Source organism: Sesamum indicum, linkage group LG8, assembly GCF_000512975.1.
Source record: "Sesamum indicum cultivar Zhongzhi No. 13 linkage group LG8, S_indicum_v1.0, whole genome shotgun sequence".
Taxonomy (NCBI): domain Eukaryota; kingdom Viridiplantae; phylum Streptophyta; class Magnoliopsida; order Lamiales; family Pedaliaceae; genus Sesamum; species Sesamum indicum.
In genome coordinates, this window is record NC_026152.1 from 2,490,110 (window position 1) to 2,509,065 (window position 18,956).

At 28.7% G+C, this 18,956-nt stretch overlaps 1 protein-coding gene across 1 annotated transcript; it reads right to left on the reverse strand.

Annotated features, from left to right (window-relative positions):
- Positions 12,574-13,277, reverse strand: LOC110012473. Its single transcript, XM_020696337.1, has one exon. It carries the CDS (start codon positions 13,227-13,229, stop codon positions 12,768-12,770), a length of 462 nt encoding a protein of 153 aa, XP_020551996.1. The 5' UTR covers positions 13,230-13,277; the 3' UTR covers positions 12,574-12,767.

Here is an 18,956-nt window from a genome sequence, read left to right on the forward strand (position 1 = left end):
GTTAAATATTCTTTTAGTCCCATAAAATAAGGATAGAATTTCTTTTGGTACCACAACTATGGCATACGACGCTTTTAGTCCCGTAAAATTCAAAATCTCGTCTTTTTAGTTCCAAAAAATGTAATTTTGGAACTTTTAGTCCCAAAATCACAAAATACATAATTTTTTGGACTAAAAATACGTAATTATGAGTTTTATGGTACTAAAAGTGACACATGTCATAGTTATGGTTTCAAAACAAATTTTGCCCTTATTTTATGACACTATATAATATTGATTTATCATAATTTTTATGTGATAGTAATTTATACTTCAAAAATTTATTCATTTATCATAATTATTACTGGACGTGTTCCTTTCTTGAGCAGAGTTAATGAGAACTGTCATTACATGAAGACTGAAGCTGGAACAGTAAGACATGAACGTCAAGCAACGTGATATATACAATAGACAGTAGTGATCAATGTAGTAAAAGTTACTCCTAATTCGACGGCATTTGCCAACAGAAAAACAAGCTAAAAAAATTTAAAGAATCTCAGTCATGAATTGAGTGTCCGATGCCGGGACTGTGGCCCGGCGTCGTGGGCCGAAAATCATCCACATACTCAGCCTTACTCGTCCCCATATCCACGCCGGCGGCGCCGTAGTCTCCTCCCTTTGCCGCCTTCAGAGTGGTTTGATGGTTACCCTTTACATGTTTCTTGGACTTCAAATGCCTACTCTCCACACAAACACTCATTTCTTGGAATACAATTAGAAGGAGAAGAACAAGACAGAGTACTGTCAATGCCTTAGAACTTTTGGCCATAGATTGAGAAATTAGTGAGTTTTCAAGAATGTTGGACTAAGAAATAGAAAGTAGGAAGGAGGAGTTAAGTTTTGCTGTGTGCTGAATTCCTTTCAAAACTGTAGAGTATATATACTAGTTGAGTTTGGCTGCCCCCCCCCCCCCCCCCGGGGGGGGGGCGGCAGGCATGTGATGAAGGTCCTAATTAGTGGGAAGATTCTTTATAGGACAATAAAAAATAATTACACTAGTACTCCATTTTATAATTAAATAATAGAAATTACTTCTAATATTGTTAAATAAATTACACGCCGTTTGATAATAATTCTGTTTAAGGAAAAAAAAACAATGACAAGAAACGTCAGAGTAAATTATGCAGATAATAGATAGTAGAGGGGTGGAAATGCAATTATTTTCAAGAAAAAAGGAAAATAGTATGGAAAAATGTGGATGGCTTATTTTGGCTGTTGAAGCTGTATCCATCGCCTCAAAAAGCTCACATGCACTTGGCTGGTTTAGTTCCTACTTGTCTCGAGTGTAATTATTAATTAAATTTGCCGACTTTTATTTATTTATGAATGGACCTAGTTTTAATGCATGTCCATCTCCTGAATATATTATTCCGACAGGGAATAGGAAAAGACATAATATTATTGTTCATGTTTGAATCAACCTCGGTGGGATTTTTGAGTATTTGTGTTTAAATGTTGTGGCTAAAAAATTTTCATTCGAATCAGATTTGGTCATATTAAAATTAATTAGATGATAAATTTAATATATTTATTGTGTGATTGGTGTATAGAAAAATAATCAATTACATGACAAATATATCATTTACTTTATAATTCGATCAAGTTTGATTTATGTAAGAAATTTTGCAATAATTGTTTGATGTACAGGAAAAGAAGTAGGACTACTGATAAGTGAAGCAGACCAAATAAAAATCAGTCATTTCTGTCTCTACTACTGTTTTCATATATGCGTTTCTTACAAAGGGAATATGTATCCATTGGTAGAGCTATACTGCCTTTTAACCTTTCTTTCTTCCGCACAACATTAAGCCAACAATTCTTTTGATTCTTTCAACCCCCCGCCCCCTTTTATTTTCTAAAAATAAATAAAGATAAAATAAAATTTTCAAAGGAAAAGCATCATTAGTTAGGATGTATTTGATTTTAACATTTGGTTTACGTTAAATTTCTAATGAAAACATGAGTCGATGCTTCTCAATATTCTACGGAGCTCGTAATATGCACGTGATGTTTCCGTAAAAAATTTAATGTTTGATTTCACTTAAACGTTTTTTTTCTATAAAATACAAAGATTGATTTGATTTCACTTAACGTATGAAATTCCAGTTAACTCTATTAATTTGTTTTTTCCTGGTCCTGTTTTTAAGACAGTCCAAAATGAATTGTCTTAACTTAATTTTTATTTGATTCTAAATATTTTGTTTTTCTCTATTTTTTCAAAACACAAACAAAAACAACAAAAAAACAAAGAAAGCCAAATTAATTAACAGCCTGTTCAATGGCACCATTAGCGTTAATCTTTTGCTAAAAATTTTCATTAAAAAACCACAGCCGACACAATGTAAAGCAAAACCTTGTGAACGACAGCTTTTCCGAGGTGATTGGATCTCAGACCTAAAACCTGCCTTTCAAGACCTCAAGGGCTGCCTCAAACTTTGGTAATTATAATAATCATAATAATAATAATAATAATAATAATAATACATTACTTAATATTATAATTACAGTTAATTAAACTGTTCCTGACTGCTAAGTGTTAAAACAAAAATATATATATATATAGTACCCACTAGCAAGTTGCATGCTCCTTCCCACTCATGATACGATACTGATACTGTTTTATTTGGACCATCCCTTTAATTTGAGGGCTTTTGCCTTTGAATTCTGTGCTGTCAGAAAAACCACAACTTTACAGCCTGAGATTACATGCACCTTTATTAGGTTTTCTTTGAAGGACGATTCTTTTTGCAGTTACTGGTAAGAATTTGAGTACTAAAAGGTGGTCTCCATGGCTTAAGGAGCTGATCAAACATTAAAAGACATGTTCTACTTAGGCATGCAAATTTTAATTGCATCATGTCCCCAGACAAAACATGGTGGTGTATCAATTTACTTCACTATATATCTCTCAATTGGTACTAAAAATTTGAACCTCACTTGGATTCCAATGCTTCAATTCCTTGATTTTAATGGGGTTGTCCCAAGATTTCTTTAGATTTTGCAACTTTCTTGTTCAATACTTATCTTGAGTTTGAGTCTTCTATTATAAAATATTGATTCTGTTTTATACGTATTATACTTTAGGTAGATATATATGATCATGTCTATACTATTAATGTTATATATAGTGTGTATATATAAAGGACAATATGATATTCGACGCAATATATAATAAAAAATTTGAACTGTCAATATAACGTTTAGCTTTCCTTAGAAATAAAGTAATGAGAAGAATATCAAAAATGGCAACTGAATATCAAAAGCTAGCGATTGATTGCACTACAAAAAAAAATAATTTTATTTACAAATGACTACAATTTAAAAATTATTATAAATCAATACTATTTACCACTGTTAAAACAAAACCTATGCGGAACTTTAAATTTTGACCATGTTCAACCAACATTCACCATGGTTTTATTCACCGCTAAAACATTTATCATTGTTTTAGCTAGGGCTATTTTGCCACTGTTTTTGTTAGGGCTAATATTTTGACTGTAATTGTAAAAATGACAACTAATACTCAAAGTTAGGGCTAGGGTTAAAACATTTGGTAGCTGTGATTATTTTGTATTCATTGCAGTTTTATTTTACTATTGTAATTAACCATGACGAAAAAGTCATATTTCTTCTATTGTTGGTAATTAAGAGTGAGAAATTTTACGTACTTGAGAGTATTTGAATCAAGAATAGTTTTCGGGGCTTGCATGCATGCAGGTGAAGTACATGATAGAGAGAAGCAATTAATGCTACAAGGCTAGCTGATTACAGATTCTCAAATTAAATTGTTTATATGAATGGACTAGTTACCAACGTATTTTACTACCACCTGTTTAGTATTTTCACACCTGATTTATATATATGTATGTACGTATGATAATTCCAAAGTGTTGGCTTTAACTGTATAAAACGAATAACTACAACCTGGTAACCTAAATTTCAGTTAACAGAATTCTTGGTCACGTGTGAATTAAGTGAACTGTTCGTATGAGTAGTTCAGCTTGTAATAGAAATTACGTCCATGATGTAGTTAGTTATTTCACACATATATAGCCATAGAAAGAGAATTTGACATTAAAATCGAAGCAAAGTTACACAAAACAAAGCCAAAATTTACAGATTGAGAAATTAATGCTAAAACATGAAACAAATTAACTAAACTAGCTAGACCCAACAACGAAATACGATGTTTCAATCATGCTTAGAATGTCCTATCCCAGGACTATGACCAGGAGTGGTAGGTCGGAAAGAATCGACGTATCCTTCCTCAAGCCTATACCTACGCCTGCTCCCTATGTCCGTGGGGCTCGAGCTCACAACGTTTCCATAACTGGTTTTGGCAACGTTGGTGCTTTTTCCTGCAGTCAAATGACGTCCTTGCGCATGGTTTGATAGTATAACAAGCAGGAAAATCAGACAAGCAAGAGCTTTGGCCATATGGGATTTCGAAAAAGTTTAAGAAAAAATGTAATATGTTTGAGTAGTTAAAATTGAACTAGGAGGAGAAGAGAAGAGGTAGAGGAGGAAAGTGTGCGTGTGTATGTTGTAATCCTGTGGCTCGAGGTGGTCGGGTATTTATGGAGGTAAAAAGTTGAAGAACGCATTGCATGTGAACTCCCCAAACACCTAGGAAGATTCCATGTGAGCGAGAGTTGCAATGTGGACAAACCCTATACATTGCATCTAACTGCTATATTAAGGCTACTTGGAACTATTACAATATAGGCTTATTAATTTTCTCTTTTCTTTAATCTAGGACATTCATGTATTTTTTCGGAAAATTGTATCAGTGCGACGAGGGGGTGAACATACATGAGCAATGGTACTGGTTTAGACTGAGAAGTCTGGGAATATTTGAATTGATTAGTATAGATCTTTTATCACACTTTTGTATCACACAAATGAATGGTCGATACGTTCTTTTTTAATTTAAAAAAAATATATATATAAAATGTAAAAATGTGGGAGCACGGATGAATGCGACATTAGTATGTGATAAAACAGAGATCCTTTGATGGGTTCTCACAGCACGTACGCTCTCGCCTCCCTTCAATCGAATGGTATTGGATAGAGTGAGTGAGCTAAAATTGATGGATTCATACAAAATGTTATGGTTATGAATGTGAGTATGCCCTGGTAGGAACACAGACACATGCAACATTTTGTGCTCTATATTTTTGACCAAACACGCAAAAGACATGAACGTAAAGTTAACGCTTCATTTGCATGCAACCAAAATTTCCATCAACTCATTCTTGTCTTTCCCAGTGCCAACATATCTGCCAATTTAACCACATCAATTGATATGACTAAGTGATGTCCACTCTCAAACCATATTCTATCCCACAATATTATTATCCAAATTAGATTTGATTGAAACAAATTAAGTGTAGTACATTTATCATATGATTGATCATTATTTTTAAATTACATATCAATTATACAATATTACACTTATAATATAATTGATTCAGTTTATCTCAAATTCAATTTGTGTTAGAATTTTCCATCCTATGCACCAACAACTCTCTCTCTCTCTCTCTCATACTCGCAAAATTTAGTCGTATCAAATCAATTAAGTTGCAAGTATATATACGTTAACATATTTATCATTTAATCAGTTATTATTATTAGTGATCATATGCCAAATTCAGTTTAGACTGAAACGTTTTTGTACTTAAATAAAAGTGGGGGGAAACACAATAAAATAAAATAAAAGAAGACACGACTGTTAAACTGCGGAAAAGCCAAAACAGGTGGAGCACCTTTTTCGAACCCACCCCCACCTCCATCATACCTAAAACTAAGAACACAACTTGCAAATATATAATTAACTAATAAATTAAGACTAAAAAATATTTCCAAGTACATATATATATATATATACACACACAGAACACACACACAAGTGTGAGAGATTCTCTGGCAATTGAGCAGAAACAGTTCCAGGAGCGTGGCCGGTAATAGTGACATATAGTATTCGTTGATGGACGGCCGTCATTTGATAGAAATAAATATATATGGAGAAAGCTGTACGTACTTAAAGACATGACCACCACATGCATGTGTACATGTTTGCTGGCTTGGCTCTTCCATCACTTGTTGTTCCAACGTATGAGGAAATTCTCTGTTTGTCCACTTGCATTTAGGATCACCAAAAATTCTTACTCATATTAGATTTGATTTAATCAAATTAATTATAAAATAAATATGACATATTTGTCGTGTACTGATTGAGAATTCTTACACAAATCATATTTTATCAAACTTGAATCAATTAGATGATAAATATAATACACTTACCGTATAATTGGTATACAATTCAACGATATAAAGAGTTTTGATCGAGAATAAATAAAGAAGGAACGATTCCAATACACTTCAAGTACGTGAGTTATCAACTTATAACTTCTTCTATCCGGCCCAAACTGTACTTCTTACAATGTTTTCAAGACTTATATATATTTATACTACACAATGCACTTAATAGGGGTACAAAATATTATTTTTACCCCCTCAATCAATTGACTATATGTAAATACCATATTTTTCTGGTGGTCAATTTAGTAAATATATACTACTGTATATACAGATGTGCAGGCTTCCTTCATTTTTCTTTCTTCGAAATATCATTTTTTATTCTTCAATAGCCTTTTCTTCCACCAGAGTCTAACTCGCTATTATGTTTTAATTTATATTTCATTATCGGGAGAGATTTACAATTTCTTGATTATTTATATATTCATCTATACTATGTATTAAATTTTTCACATGGTTAGAATAATATTTTTTTGTTGATAAATATATACAGACCAAAACACCTCGAGATATATTTTATATTATATATAACGATAATCTTTAAAATATTTTCTATAGAAAATATTATATTCATGTGCATTCAGAATTAATAATTTTTTTTAAGAAAAATACGTACCAATTATGATTGATTATTCATTTTATTTTTCTTCTTGTTTATAAAATTACAAATACAGCAAGTGTGCTATAAATAGTCGATGAGTGGTTATATAATATATAATAGGGTGAATAGCATTTTATCCCCCTATGATATTAAAAATGAGCACATTACCCCCATATGAAAAAAAATAGCAATTTACCTCCCTATACTTTTTAAAATGAAGCAATTTACCTCCTTATATAGCGAGGTAGATTGCTTCATTTTAAAAATCATAGGGGGGTAAATTGTTGTATTTTAAAAAATATAGAAAGGTAAATCGCTATTTATTTTTTCACAAGGGAGTAATTTGCTCATTTGCCATATCACAAGGGGATTGCTTGTATTTTTCCCATATATAATAAAATAAACATGTATAATATAATGAAAAATAAGTTAAGATGGGGGTTATATTTTAATTAGAAGGTAGTGGCATATTCTTCTAGGAATCCCACTAAGACAGCTGGAATAACCTGCGAGATTCTTTTAAGACTCGCCGTTTTGCGGCTCATGATAACATTTAAAATTTCTCTAATTGTCGGTCAAACCCTCAGTCTCACTAAACCAAATATTATTTAAATTCTCTCGGCAGACAAAAAAATAAAAAATAAAATACTATTGCCCATATTTCTAATAATTATGAACTAAAAATTATAATAATCAATTATTACTAATTATGATTAAATAATATTAATACAAAAATTACTTATCCACTATGAAATAATATTTTTTTGCTATGGCTTTTTTTTTTCAAGACAATTTTTTTTGTAACACTCGTAAATTTACTATCAGTAATTATTGTGTATTCGTAATTAATAATTATTTATTTTAAATATGATAACTACTCGTAATTGAGTATTATATTTTTTCTAGTGACATCTTTGTTTGTACTTTTGATTTTGTTACTTTATTCAAATATGTATACGTATACCGATAAATACTGTGATCCTATACTGTGTATATACGATCTTATAATATATTTTATATTAGTTTGTTTGATCTCCGTAGATTTTGTTGTTGTTGAGAATTAATATTTTATTTTATATTATATATTATAAATATGGGCAACATATTTTTTTAATCCCACAAAATAAAAACAGAATTTATTTTGGTACTATAACTATGACATGTGTCACTTTTAATTTCATAAAACTTATAAATACATATTTTTAGTCCCAAAAGTCATGTGCGGTATGGTTCTGGAGCTGAAAAACCATTCTTTGGGACTAAAAAGTCCCAAAATCAGATTTTTTTTTAGACTAAAAAAATGTGATTTTAGGTTTTATGTGACTAAAAACGTCATCTGTCATAATTGTGGTACCAAAAAAAATTCTTCCTTATTTTATAAAATAAAAAACTATTTCGCCCGTTTAAACACTTCCTTGTATATATAAGTGATAATTTAATTTTGTACACATAGTGACCAATATAAAATATAACATTAATTTATTCTTTCCAATCCTACATCAATATTTAATCTTTCCAATCCAACATCAATAACAAATAGGTATATACTTTCGTAGCTTATAAGTTTTAAAGCTTCTTTTCTCTTGTCAGATATTTTTTAGGTCAAAATCGTGTAGTTTTCGCCAGAACGAACAATGCCGAGGGATTTCAGTTGTTAAGCCTAATGGAACAAAATCATGTACCTTCCCCAAACGCCTGATTGGAAGGCTCATTACGTCGGATCAAGATGGATAACAGACAAGAAGACTTGTGCAAATAATAGTTAGAATATGGTAAAATGGCCCAAGTAGTGTTCATGACTGTCCTAGCCATTTTTGCAAACTTCGGCCACTATTGTCTTTAACGTGCGTATTTTTAAAATACACGATAAAAATATCTAAATAAATTCGTACAAAATTAAAATTGCTAACCCATACTTGAACTAAAAGTTTGTAATTTTTCTTCTTTTCGTGTAGCGAGTTCAGCCATATTGGAATATATATATATACATTTTTTAAGCTTAATTGGCCTGTTATGATCAATTCACCTAAATGTTAATATTTATTTTTTTTTTTGGCAAAGAATAAAAAGGTAGCATAAAGTATATTTAAGAAATTGGACATTTCATAATTTATGGCTTGCATGTGCGGTGTGAAATATTAAGTTTACAAATTAAAGTGGTAAGTTGGCATTCCCAAAAATAAAATAAAAAATATATGGGCATTATAATTAAATATAAAATGTGAGTGGAGGAATAGAATATAGGAGGTGCCACTTTTTAATTGCCCTATTTAGTAACCTTATTTCTACTTTTGGCTTGTGGTTTTATACTTGTTGGAGTTGGCAGACCCTTCGTTTTTATTTATTTATTGTTCAAAAGTGACAAAAATCACATTTAAATAGAATTAATTGGTCAACGGTGACCATCATCAATAATTTATAATATCAATTATTTGGTTGATATCACTCGAATGAAAATTCAAAATTTTTAATTATACTTAGCTTAATTAATGAAATTGAAATCTAAATATAATCAAGAAATTGTGGACTATGTGGGTATTAGTCCATTTCGACAGTAATTATTAATTAGTAATATATATTTAATATTGATAATTTAACATATAATAATTGGTAATAATTAACACTTATGATGTAATCATAATCAATTCTTGATTATATTTAGATTGTTAATTTATGAGAACAACGATAATTATTATTGTCATTAGATTGTTAATTTATCATTAATTATTATTTTTAGTGACAAGCTATTGATTTTTTCTAATAACAATTTTTTATAAAATAATAAATATTATTAAAATTTTGAAAATAATTATTTTTGAGAAAAATAATTCTTTTGCTAAATATGTAATATTTAGTACAAAATTCTCATGTCACTTATTTCTAATAGCGACACAAATCTATCATTATTAATTTGTGAACATTATATTTTAATAAAATACAAATTCTCACTATAAATATACGTGTATAATTATTAGTACTTTCGATTGTTGTATCATTTGACATCTTATCACCAAAATTTATTATTTCTTTTACAGTTGCCGAAAGCAATTTGGAATTAATTAATATTGATATAAAAAATTTAATTTCACAAAATATAATCATTAGACATTAGGTATCCCGGTAGTGACAATTAATTACTAATATTGGTTTGTCAAAATAAAAAAATCGTGCTAGTCCAAACAACTCCTAGTCCACACATGGGAAAAAGAGGATCTTTATATTTTATTATTTGAGTCACTATAATCACTTTTGTAAAGTAGAATCTAGGAGATGTGATTGTAATTTCAATATCAAGTCTTATAATTATATAACCCCACTTTTGTTCAAAGGTTGTCAAGAAATTAATGTCAAATCGTCGAACAGATCTTTAAGGTTACTTTTCACACATATACTATGTAATATGTTATAATTACACTTTAAGTTGATAGTAAATAAATTATAATGCACTCATATTTTAATAAAATTATTTAGTATAATATCAGCTATCAATACATGTTGGGCACGATATTTGTATATATATATATATATATATATAATCGTGTAGTTACAGTGTCTTATTCTAAGTTTTCAGATTGTTCGTATTACAACGTTTGTGTCGTATCATGCTTATATCACTAAATTAAATTTGTCCATACATCATAGTCGATAAATATCAAATTTAGGCTTACAATTTCGTGCTTGAGTATTAACCAATAAGATCTCCTAACAGTTAAAGACGAAATCTGACGAATAAATATAAGATTATGTGTCAAAATCGCATGGGTATTTAGTCAATTTATATAAATTCATTGTAATTTATTATTTCTATTTTGATTGTTATTAAAAATTAAATTGATGTATTGAATCTATTGATAGATTTTATAACATATTGATATAATAATAATAATAATATAATTATCATAAAAAAAATTAGCATGCTTGAGTAGAAATGTAAAACAGTGGACACACTTGCCTTGGTGAAAATAAAGTAGTAATATAATTTATGAAAATGAATTGATTCACATACTTAATTACACCTACACAACAATCCACGCTAGCATTAAATATTATATAACTTTAGACAATAATTTCAAATCTATCACTAAAAACATAGGTAAGTAATTAATTTTTGGTGCAGCGATACATTTCGTAAAATATCACTTTATTTGAGTTATTATACTTGCGATACCTCTCGATTATTTTTTCTAATGTTCAAAATAAAGGAAATCTGCTCCACTGTTTGGTCTTGCTAACCCATAAGTTAGGTATCGAATTCATATATAATTGCTACATTTACACTAAAATGTCAAGGCCCAAAAGTCAGTCTAATACAATAGAATGACTCAGTAAACAACACGGATTCTACATTATATATATTCCCAACATCATGAGACATATCATACTGAAAATTTTTCAACAAACTCTCCGTAGATCTGCGTCAGTCGACCTGTCAACAGTAGGTAAATAGACTTCCCACATTTTGGGTTGACTGGGCATGACTCATTTAAACAAACATATCTCCATCCAGATAAGTTCAAATTGAATCCTTTTATTTATTTATTTATCTTTTTGTTAGTTAGCTAACATATGCAGCTCTCAAACGGCGTATCACTCGCAGCAACTAACCTCCGGACTCTCCTCCCAGTTGGCCTATAATTAGAGGTCATAATGCAATCACGAGGGTAAAACATCATTCACTCATTCACACTCAAACTTTTTACTCTCAGTCAACAGCAAGGCTAAGGAGCTCACCCTGCTTATTTTTTGCACTCCACAAGCATACTTCACCTTATATTCCAATATTTTATTTCTCTATTTTAATTATTACACCATATCTTATGCTATTTGCAGTTATTCCCTTTCTCATCCTCAGTAAATCAATTTATTAACTTAAGCATATGAGTGTTAACCCCTATTTTACAGGTTAGTCCTTCATTGATTTTAGAATTTCTTTGAAGATCCTTCTACCATTATGGTATTGTTGGACTCCACTGATTTATTTATTAATGTGTAACTAGTATTTTTTCATGTGATTCAATCATTCTTTCTGAATTTACATTAATATCAAATATATATATCTTATAATTTGTTCAAATCTGATCAAACTTGATTCACGCTTGAATTTTCAAGCGCTTTGAACATCCATAACAGGGGAAACTAAGGAAAAAGTTTAATATATAGTGCGCCATGTTCAGTTTCCTTCTAGGCTTATTTCACAAAGAATTCTTCGTACTATAAAAAATATAATATTTAATTATAATAAAAAGAATAGCCGTTATAATAGTCATTCATGATCACAGCCACAAAATATTAATTTGTTAGCTGTAGTTTTTAGTATAAATTAAAACATTTATAACGATTAAGAGCCATTGTAAATATTATTTTCCTGATAAATAAGGTAAGTTTTTCCATCAATTTTATTTTATATAATTAATATAGTTATTTACTATTACGTTTAGCTCATATCCATTAGAATATTGGCAATAACAATTTTTCTTCTTGTATCATGAGACCATAGAAATCAACGGGATATATATTTCATCTTGAATTTCACTTTACATTATACTTTCAGCATATAACTTAAATACTTTTAAGAGAAATACACATACGACACATATACAGAAAATAAAACATAAGACCCATACGTAACATCAACTCAAATAACAGAATCCTGACAGGAGAAATCGAGATTTTTACAAACAAATAGATAAATTGATTATTGCAAGAAATTAAATTATAAAGTACGTACTATTACATGGTTTTCTAGATATACATAATTATTCACACATACTTGTCTATATATATATATATATATATATATATACAAGCATTAATTAGGTACTTTCTTCAAGTTCCCAACAGAATGTCCAACACCAGGACTGTGGCCTGCTGGTTCCTTAACATGACCATCTGCTGCCACTGATGTTGTGCTGAATTCTTGCATCTTAATTGTACCCGTGTTGTCTTTTTCTCCAACGTGAGAATGACCAATTCCAGGACTGTTTCCTGTTGCTTCAGGCTCAAACTCTTTCGAACCTCTGCTGAATTCACGACTTTCACTTGGGAATATCATCTTTTCGTGTTTCTGACTCCCTGCAGATTGTTGTTCCAGGTTTCTTGCATGAACCTGATGGGGTTCTGTCGACTGTAATATTTGGACAGAACCAAAATCATGATGTTGTTTTAGTTGCCTGCCTTGAGTAAATTGAATTTCCAGGCAGACATTAATAAGTAGTACTGCAAGAATCAGGAAATGAAACTCAGGGATCATGTTTTGGAAGTAATTGGCCATTACTAGGAAAAAACTAATGTAGTAAGAGATATGATGTAATGGTGTATATGAAGATGAAAGATTAATGATTCAACTTACACCCCATTATGGGGTATTTATAATCTTAGGATCTGTAGTGATGTGGGATCTTAACCGTTAATTTGGCAATCATGGAAATCCTTAGTGTTGTGCTAGTGTGGATGGTTGATATTCATTTGCTTTTCCCATTTGTCTCCTTAATTCTTTTCTTTTTTTTTTTTTTTAAATTTTCCAATTAATTTAGCCACAATGGTATGCGTTGTTTGTGTGCATATACATAGTATATATATATATATAAATGATAGATACAATAAAAATTTTAAAAATAAAAATTAATATATACTTAGAAGCAGAGTAAGTGATGAATTGAGTAAAAAATAGAGAATAAATATGATAGTATAGTGATGGTTAAGAGATGAGGTAAATCATTTAAAATAAATAATTATATTTATACAAATATTCAAGGAGATAATTAATATTATAAAATATGGTATTATGGTATCACAAATCGTCGATTATGAGTATAAAGATATTTTTTTTCTCTTTTACTAATTATCGTGGTACGCCGTCCATACGTATATATAATAAATAATTTTTTATATTTTAAAAATATATTATAATTAAAAATAAAATAGCAACAAAAAACATTAAAAAAATGAAAGACGAAAAGAACAAAAAATCAATCTAAGGGTTTTATTGATATAACAAAAGTTTGTGCAACAGTGTCACAAGTCGATGTTTGTGAATGTAGAAGGTCTTTTTTTATATTAGTATAAACTAAAATATATTATAAATAAAAATAAATTATATAAATCAACGGAACATTTCAAGAGAAAAAAGAAAAAAAGAAATAGAGAGCGATATAAAAAAACAACAACAACCAACAATTTAAAATTATTATTAATACAATAAAAAAATTTTGCCCGATGTCACAAACCGCCGTTTATACTGTCAGTACATGAGATAAAATGAAAATTTTCTATTTTAACAAAAATAACCTGCCAAATTTATTTATTCAAAAAGGCAGCGGCATATACCACAAAGACAGCTCCAATGACGTTTATGATTCCTAAGATTCGCCCTTTAGCAGCTGCTGATATTTAAAATTGAGTATTTAGTATTTTAATAAACGGTCAAACCATTACTGTCCTGAAAATAAATTAATTGTTTAAAGTTATCGCAGCGCATTATGTATAAAAGCACCTGAGATTTGTCCATTCTTCGTACTATCAAAGAATTTTATATTACATAGTGTGCTATGTACCTTTGATTTTGTTCTGGTGATGTTGACTTTGGTTGGATTTTGTTTTCTCTAATATATTTTTTATAAGACTGATTTTGAAAATAATAAATAGAGGAAGTGAAATATATGTAAGTATTTGATTTTGGTTGTTTGTAATATTTTATATCTTTTAGTCTAAGTTTTTGCGTTGTAATGTTGCATCCACATTAAAGAATTAAATATGATCATTACATAAATACTTTATGTCGTGCTTCATAAAATTATAAATATATTTTTTAAGGATTTTTAATGTAATATATTTCAAGTGATTTTTGTAAAACATTTGGACATAGCCACGGGTTCAAATGAGCCAAGGTCAACTAAAAGCTCGAACGCGAGCTCCCTTAATCAACTTCGAGTTCGGCCAGCTGAAAAATACAAGCTCAAGCTCAATTAATTTTTTTTCCAAAATATTTGAATTTTTTTAAAAAAATATGGCTTATTGTACCATTTCAAACAATTTTTTTTGTATCGAAGATAAATTATCAAAGTCAAATAATACCTTTATCTTTTTATGTACTCTGAAGTGCTTTCTAATATTAGATATTTATTTATAAAAAAAATTATCAATACGTACTAAATTGATGATTAAGCTTATTTTTAGACAATATAAATTGAAATATAATATTTTAACATCATCTAAAACTAAAATATGATACATTGAGTACAAATAATTCTAATAAATGGTGAGTTTTGAAATAAATGCATTTTGTTGTAGTAGATGTTGTAATTATAACGATAAAATTTATATACATTATATTAATATTTATTTATAAAAATTATCAAAAATGTACTAAATTTGTGATTAATATTGTTTTTGGATAATATAATCTAAATACTATATTTTCATATCATCTAAAAGTAAAATATGAGATATTAACTAATAATTCTAATTTATGATGAACTCCAAAACAAAAGCATTTTGTTGTGGTGAATATCGAAAAATAACAGTAAAATTCATATGAATTGTATTAAATATTTATTTATAAAAAATTTATCACAAAGTACTAAATTATTGATTAAAATTATTTTTAGATACTATAAATCAAAATATTATATTTTAAAATCATCTAAAATCGAAATATGAGATATTGACTAATAATTCTAATATACGGTGAATTTTGAAATAAATACAATTTTTTGGAGTTTATTTATAACAATAAAATTTACGTTGCATTGTATTAAATATATATTTGAAAAAAAAAAAAGTCAAAACTTACCAAGTTGTTGCTTAAACTTGTTTTTAGGAAATATAAATAAAAATACCATATTTAATTATTGTATAGAATTAAAACAAGAGATATATTGATTAATAATTCTAATGTATAACGAATTTAACATAAACTTGATATAATATTAAATATGTATTAAAAAATATAAAAATACTTACAAATAAAAAACTAAAGAAAAAAAAGGTGTCGTAAGCTCACAAACATAAGTAATGTAGCTGGAGCTCGAATTGGATCGCAAGCTAACTCGGCTCATCTTATACCTTAATTATATCTAAAATTATAGTAAAGATTATGGCAAGAATTGATTAATCATAGTAAATTTAAAATTTTTTGCATTAATTTTATTTTATCGTGATTAATAATATAAATTTACTGTAATTTTTAAATTATGATTATTTATAATGTAATGAAAAATTAATTGAGTATTATAGAATACGGGTCCTGTCCTACATCAAAATCAATTTATATAAATACAGTAAGTATTGAAATTAATAAGTAATTTATGGGTGGCAGTGCAATGTCCGGTGGACGTATACCTACCGCTACTTGCATAAATGCAAATGGAAAAAGGTGTCGGCTGCAATTAATCCCAAAAATCAAATAAAAAGTTGGATTTATACATAAATAAATAATGTGAGTGGCACACCATAGTCCATACTCCCTCCCACTTTTTTTTCTATTCTAGGGTTTAGGATTCTTCTTGCCCCATTCGGTAACCTTACTCCACCTTTTTTTTTTTTTCACTTTTAATTATTTTAATGGGCAGCCTTTCCTCTTTTTATATAAATTAATAATAATAAGCCAAAATTATATTTGATCGTGTAATTATACGTCGGTAGCATTTTATAGGATCAGAAGTGCTAACCACTATACTTAGAAGATCAAAAATATGTGTGTTCTTAACAATATATATATATATATATATATATGATACAATGCAAAGTGTAAAAGGAATAAAAGTATCGGTAAAATATAATAATAATAATATGTTTTTATCAGATTATTTCTTAAGTTAGTAATGAATTTACTGAAAGGATAATTGAAATTTTTTATTCAGATTCACTTCAATTATTTCGTCATTATTCTTACGTTATTTTTCAAGTTTTTTCGATTACTGACTTAACATCGAATTGTTAAATCCTATTTTTTTAGATTAATTCTTTTCTAATTAATTTTAAGATTTTCGTGAAGATGGTTCACTGATGATGGTGCTAACTGGACTTTAATACACACTTATGCGGATGCAATAAACAACGCATGAATAAAGAAGAAAGCCTCTTTAATGCTCTGAGAACTCAAAAAACAAAGGAAAGTGTATTATTGGGGAATGAATTTTCATAACAAAGCTTTTTAGGTATTTAAAAGAAAAGGTCTTGAAGTAAGTCAAACATATTTGAAATGGATTAAATTTTGAACTATTCCAAAACCCTACAAAATTCAACCCAAAAATGCCCTAACATCTTAGAAACAATCTGGTAAAATTATCAGGTCCAAGCACCAACTGTAAAAAATACGAAAAGTAGCTAATGTCGACTGAAAATAGAAAAAATTATAAAAATGTCACAAGGAAGGAATTTCGAAACAAATGGTGGCCTATCACGACAATAGTTGTGAAGAGTTGGGTTCTTCTATAATAGGTAGATTATCCAGTAATTCCTTCTAAATCAAAAGTTACGATTGTTTGAAATTTCACGTAACTAAAACATCAACTTGTGTCGTTTTGTAAGCCCACGCCCAATAGGGGGAAAAAGTTTTGAGTTCCCTTTCTCATGTATTTCTTTTTACGCATTCAGATCCAGCCCAGGCCCAATTTGAGGCCCATACATTATGGGCTCCAGCCCAGAACACAGTTTTGGTTTGGGTTGTTGGGAGATGTCCAACATTACAGGAAGCTAACAGATAAACATTCTCTTTTATGTCTAAATCTTTTGAGTATTTAATCCCACCAAACGTCTCCCCAATATAAGCCTATCATATTTTATATAAGGATAAAATTAATTTATATATATATATATATATATATGACTCATTTTACTATTTGATTACAGTAAAATCATATTTTGACTTTGATGTTCTGTAATTATAATTTTACATTAGTAAGTAGGGCAAAAAAGACATTTTACATGCTAAAAATCAATTATAGGTCGCGTAGCCAGACGCATAGGAAAATAAATTTGTTTTTTTTTTTAAAATTTTCAAAAGGGTATCCTCTTTTTTAGTTCTTGTAGAGAGGGGGTGATGCATTTAACTCGAGTTCATTTATTATAGTTGTAGTCGTCGTGAGGGTTATTAATCAATATACGATCACAAATAAATAGTTTAAATTATTAATTAATCGCAATAATATACAATTATTATTCTCCATGTACATAATTATTAATGATGACCAATGAATTTGTGGGTACATGAGAACAATGAGGTTGGGCATGAGTGAAGCTTCCAGCTATGCACCTCACTCTTGTCAAGATTGTCAACCAAATAGGCAGCACAACTTGACTTTAATATTAGATTCCTTTTTATTTTTTAAAAAATAATAATTAGATGCTGTATTTGACCATGAATCTATATGTGTTGAATAGAATCTACCCCAATTATGAACTCTTGCAAGGAATCTTTTTTTAATCTCTCTGCACACAACTATGCAGCTCAATTCCCTGCTTCATCAAGCAACAAAACAAATTTGTTTGCCAACTATAAAATTCAAAATATTTAGATGCAATAAGATTATGAAACTTATAAAATTATATAATTAATACGATTATAATTGAAGAACATTATTAAAATATTAAAAATAGATTAAAAACTTTTTATGATTTTTTGAAAACTTATAAGCTCGTTAATTTTAAAAGATTTAAGGGATATTTTATATATTTTTTTAAGGAAAAAAATACAATTTATCTCCTTGTGTTATCGAAAATGAACAATTTATTTCTTTGTGAAAAATAAAACAGTAACTTACCGACTTGTTTTATAAAAAATAAAGCAAAATATCTCATTGGCCTTGCGGTGCGTTACACATGCCCCGCATGCATCTATTATATTTTTTAACAAATAAAATATTATTTTATTTATATATATTTAAGTTAATATATTAATACATATATATTTATACATATAATATTTAATATATAAATATTACATATTAGTATATAAATTATATATATAAATATTTCTTTCTTCTTCATCCTCAAATCG

What these genes read in the sequence shown, in the direction of transcription:
- LOC110012473 (XM_020696337.1), bottom strand. Translation starts at nt 13,229, where the DNA reads ATGGCCAATTACTTCCAAAACATGATCCCTGAGTTTCATTTCCTGATT.